General features: G+C 33.6%; 1 protein-coding gene across 1 annotated transcript; it reads left to right on the plus strand.

The window, feature by feature from the left end:
• Positions 1-1,320: 1,320 nt before the first annotated feature.
• On the plus strand, positions 1,321-3,126 carry LOC123922986. The gene has a single exon (XM_045975637.1). It carries the CDS (start codon positions 1,321-1,323, stop codon positions 3,124-3,126), a length of 1,806 nt encoding a protein of 601 aa, XP_045831593.1.
• Positions 3,127-4,842: the final 1,716 nt, after the last annotated feature.

A 4,842-nucleotide genomic window follows, 5' to 3' on the forward strand; every position in this document is an offset into this window, starting at 1 on the left:
GCCAACCAATGAATACATCTGATATAATATCATGGACCAATCACAAAGGAACAACCAGATTTAAACTATGAGTTGTATTGTACTTATGCAAAGTACACAAGTGGAACATTCTTCCATGGTTTGTCATAGAAGTACATTTTTGTCTTATATCCTCATGTACTATTCCAGCTGGTTTTTATTCTCAAGCTAAGGCTACTACTGATCAGCCCTTAGAGCTATTATACAGCTGCATACCACAAGAAAGGAAGGATGAAGGTTCATCTTATTTGCTGGTGCAGTCAAGACTGTTTCAAGACTGATGCAAGACTGATCCTGCACACAGTTTTTCAAAACCATTTCCAACTGTCATGAGTCCTTTTCTGAGCATCCAAACGGCTATATCTGATACATGACAGTGGAAGGAAGTAAGAAACAACTCATATGTACTTGGTAACAGCTCACACATATTTGGATCTTATGGATCAAAGCCAAAAGGAAATCAAGACTGTTCCAAGACTGAACAGAGAATCTGCACATTATGCAGAAGTTGTCTGCTGCATGTAGAGCACTGAGTAACAGCTCTATTTTGCCCTCTAACTGATATACTTGAAGGCCAAGCTTCAACCTCAAGCAAGCATCTATAAAAGGCAATCAAGTCCAAGGGAAAGAGCAAGAGTTTCCAAGCAATTCAAGTGATAAAAATCTCATTCAATCTCTTTAGCTCAAAGTCCTTTTTAAGTCACTCTTTTGTATCATAATCTGAGTACCAACCTCTTTAGAGTGCTTTCATCTAAGCTTCTCTTTTAGTGAGTCTGAAATTAAGCTTAGAAACAAATCATCTATATTGTAATTGCTCAAGTCAATACGTGACTATTGATTGAGTGTTGTTTGGTCAAGGTGACTAGGAAAGTTCAAAGCTCTAGGAGCTTTGTTAAGTTGTTGATCTTAGGTCAAGATCAAGGTGAATTTGTAAGTATTGGATCTGTAACTTTTAAGTGATTCTAGTGGACAAACTCACAGGAGGTGGGGACTGGACGTAACCCAAAGATTAGGGGTGAACCAGGATAACTCTTTGTGTTTATCTTCTTTCCCTTAAACTTTTATTTTCTGCAACTGTTTTTACACAGCACAGATCATTCTTAGAACGATCTCACTGAGCACAAAAATAATTTTATCACTAACTATTTATTTTGTGACTTGAGTTTAAATTTTAAAAGGGTCACAATTCAAACCCCCCCCTTTCTTGTGAAAAACTTTGCTACTTCAATTGGCATCAGAGCTCTGCCTCTACAGGTTGAGCATCTAACAAGTGCTTAGAGGAAAAAGATTCAGGAAGGAAGTATGTCAAAACCTGCAAAGTTTATTTCAGAAGGTGGATCATCAACTAGGCCACCACTATTTGAAGGAAATGACTACTACTATTGGAAAGACAAAATGGAGTTGTTCTTAAGATCACAAGACAATTACATGTGGTCAGTGGTTGAAAATGGAGAATACACACCTTTGGCAAAAGACTCCATCACTCCAAAGCCTCAAGCTGAATGGACAACCACTGAAGCAGATAGGGTACTCTTAAATACTAAAGCTCAATTATTTATTAAAAGTGCTTTGTGCAGGGAAGAATATGATAGAATCATGCAATGCAAAAATGCTAAAGAAATGTGGGAAACTCTCAAAACTCACCATGAAGGCACCAGTCGTGTCAAGGAGACAAGAATTGATATTGGTGTAAGAAAGTTTGAGTTATTTGAGATGAAAGAAGATGAATCCATTGATCAGATGTATGGACGATTCACCATCATCATAAATGAACTCAACTCTCTTGGAAAGACATATACCACACATGAAAGAGTAAGAAAGATACTAAGATGTCTACCTAAAGAATGGAGGCATATAATAACAGCCATCACAGAGTCAAAGACTCTCTCTGAAGTTAAAATGGAGGACTTAATTGGTTCTCTTAAAGCTCATGAAGCAATACTTCAAGAGGATAAATCTCCAAAGAAAAAGATGATTGCCTTGGACTCTCAAACAAAGGAATGTCTTCAGCAGAAAGAAATTCTTTTCAGCAAAGATTTGCTTGATGAAGATAATGAAGAAGAATTTGCTCTACTCTCAAGGAGAATTCAAAGACTCATGATGAGAAGAAATCAAATGAGAAGAACATTTCCAAATAAGAGAAATGGTGCAAAATCTGAAGTGGACATGAGCAAAATTCAATGCTATGAATGCAATCAATTTGGACACTACAAAAGTGATTGTCCAAAACTTAAAAAACCTTTTGTCAAGAAATCAATGATGGCAACCTGTGATGAATTAGATGAACTTCCAGAAGAAGAAGAGGAACAAGAAGCAAACGTATGTCTTATGACAAGATCAGAAACACAAGAGGTAAATTCTGAAACTTGCTCTTCTTGTCAGAAAACTGAACATCTTTTTGATAATTTATTTTATGATAGTTTAAGCTTAAACATAAAGTATGATCAACTTCAGGAAGAAGTAATTAGAGTTACCAAAGAAAAGGATGAATATAAAACTGAAAATGAAATATTAAAAGACATAATTAAGAACATGGAAATTGCTCATAAAAGAGAATTAGAAGAACTTAAAGAAAATCAACAAATTGATTCTAACATACAAGCAGAAAACAAAATACTAAAGAAGAATGTTTCAAAACTTGAAAATGACATAACCAAATTTGTAAACTCTACTAAAACTTTTGAAAATATTCTAGGATCTCAGAAAAACAGTTTTAGTAAAACAGGTCTAAGTTTCGAAACCAACAATAATCAAAGAATTTACAAGAGATTGTTTGTTCCTAAAAAACCTATATACAAATGCTCTTACTGTCATAAGGAAGGACATCTTGAACCCTTTTGTTATAGAAAATCTAGACAACAAAATTATCATAGGAAATATTTTTCAGAACGATCTCAGAACATTCTTAAAAAACAGAATTCTAAACAAACATATAAGAACTCTTCTTATCAATATAAGAATAATCATTATAACACTAACCATCAAGGACCCAGAAAAATATGGGTACCTAAAAACATGCTAAAAATAAATGCAGGAATGTCTTCTCACAGTCAAGAAGAAGCCATGGTACTTGGACAGTGGCTGCTCCAGACATATGACTGGAGATAGACAAAGCTTTCTTTCCTTTGAAAGGAAAGAAGGAGGATCAGTTACTTTTGGTAATAATGAGACAGCTACTATCAAAGGTAAAGGAACAATTGGTAAGATAAACTCTGCTAAAATTGAAAATGTCCATTATGTAGAAGGTCTTAAACATAACTTAATAAGCATTAGTCAATTATGTGACAATGGTTTTGAGGTTATATTTAAACCTGATACATGTGAAATCAAACACTCATCTTCTGACAAAATTCTTTTCAATGGATCAAGAAAGAAGAATGTTTATATCATATACTTAGATGAACTCCCTGATGAATCATGTTTTGTGTCTCTTGAAAAAGACAAATGGATTTGGCACAAAAGGGCAGGACATATAAGTATGAAAACCATTTCAAAACTTTCTAAACTTGATCTAGTAAGAGGATTACCAAAGATAAGTTTTGAAAATGATAAGTTATGTGAATCATGTGCAAGAGGAAAACAAGTAAAAAGTAGTTTCAAACTAAAGGAATTTATTTCAACCAAAAGACCTCTTGAATTACTTCACATAGACTTATTTGGACCAGTCAGAACCACAAGTCTTGGAGGTAAGAATTATGGTTTTGTTATTGTAGATGATTATTCCAGATTTACTTGGGTGTTATTTTTAAAACAAAAAGATGACTCTTTTGAAGCCTTCAAAAACTTTTGCTTAAAAGTTCAAAATGAAAAAGAAACAAAAATTATCTCCATTAGAAGTGATCATGGAGGTGAATTTGAAAATTCTCTGTTTGAAACCTTCTTTAATGAAAATGGTATTTCTCATAATTTTTCTTGTCCTAGAACTCCACAACAAAATGGAGTTGTAGAAAGAAAAAATAGAACTCTACAAGAAATGGCAAGAACTATGATAAATGAATCAAATGTGGAAAAGTATTTTTGGGCTGAAGCCATAAACACTGCTTGCTATATCTTGAACAGAGTAACTATTAGAAAAGTTTTAAAGAAAACACCTTATGAAATCTGGAAGGATAAAAAACCTAACATATCATATTTTCATATTTTTGGCTGCTACTGCTACATTCTTAATATTAGAGATAATCTGGGTAAGTTTGACTCAAAATCAGACAAAGGAATATTCTTAGGATATTCTTTAACTTCAAAAGCATATAGAATTTATAACCTAAGAACTCAAGCTATGGAAGTACAGCAGATGGTGTAAGAACAAGAAGAGCTACTCAGAATAAAGAAAACAATCTAGCTATGATTTCTCAAATAGAACCAAAATCCATAGATGAAGCAATCATAGATGAATCATGGATTGAAGCTATGAAGGAAGAGCTTCTGCAATTTGAAAGAAATGAAGTATGGAAGCTAGTACCTAAACCTCAAGAAAATTCAATCATTGGTACTAAATGGGTCTTTAGGAATAAACTTGATGAAGAAGGAAAGATCATAAGAAACAAGGCAAGACTTGTGGCTCAAGGATATAATCAACAAGAAGGTATTGACTATGATGAAACTTTTGCACCAGTGGCCAGGTTAGAAGCAATTAGAATACTACTTGCATATGCATCTCATAAATGTTTAAAACTTTTTCAAATGGATGTCAAAAGTGCTTTTCTAAATGGATTTTTAAATGAAGAAGTCTATGTTCATCAACCACCTGGTTTTATTGACCAACATAGACCAGATCATGTTTTTAAGCTAACTAAAGCTCTTTATGGGCTTAAGCAAGCTCCAAGA

This window comes from Trifolium pratense, linkage group LG4 (genome assembly GCF_020283565.1).
Source record: "Trifolium pratense cultivar HEN17-A07 linkage group LG4, ARS_RC_1.1, whole genome shotgun sequence".
NCBI classification, from domain to species: Eukaryota; Viridiplantae; Streptophyta; class Magnoliopsida; order Fabales; family Fabaceae; genus Trifolium; species Trifolium pratense.

What these genes read in the sequence shown, in the direction of transcription:
- LOC123922986 (XM_045975637.1), top strand. Translation starts at nt 1,321, where the DNA reads ATGTCAAAACCTGCAAAGTTTATTTCAGAAGGTGGATCATCAACTAGG.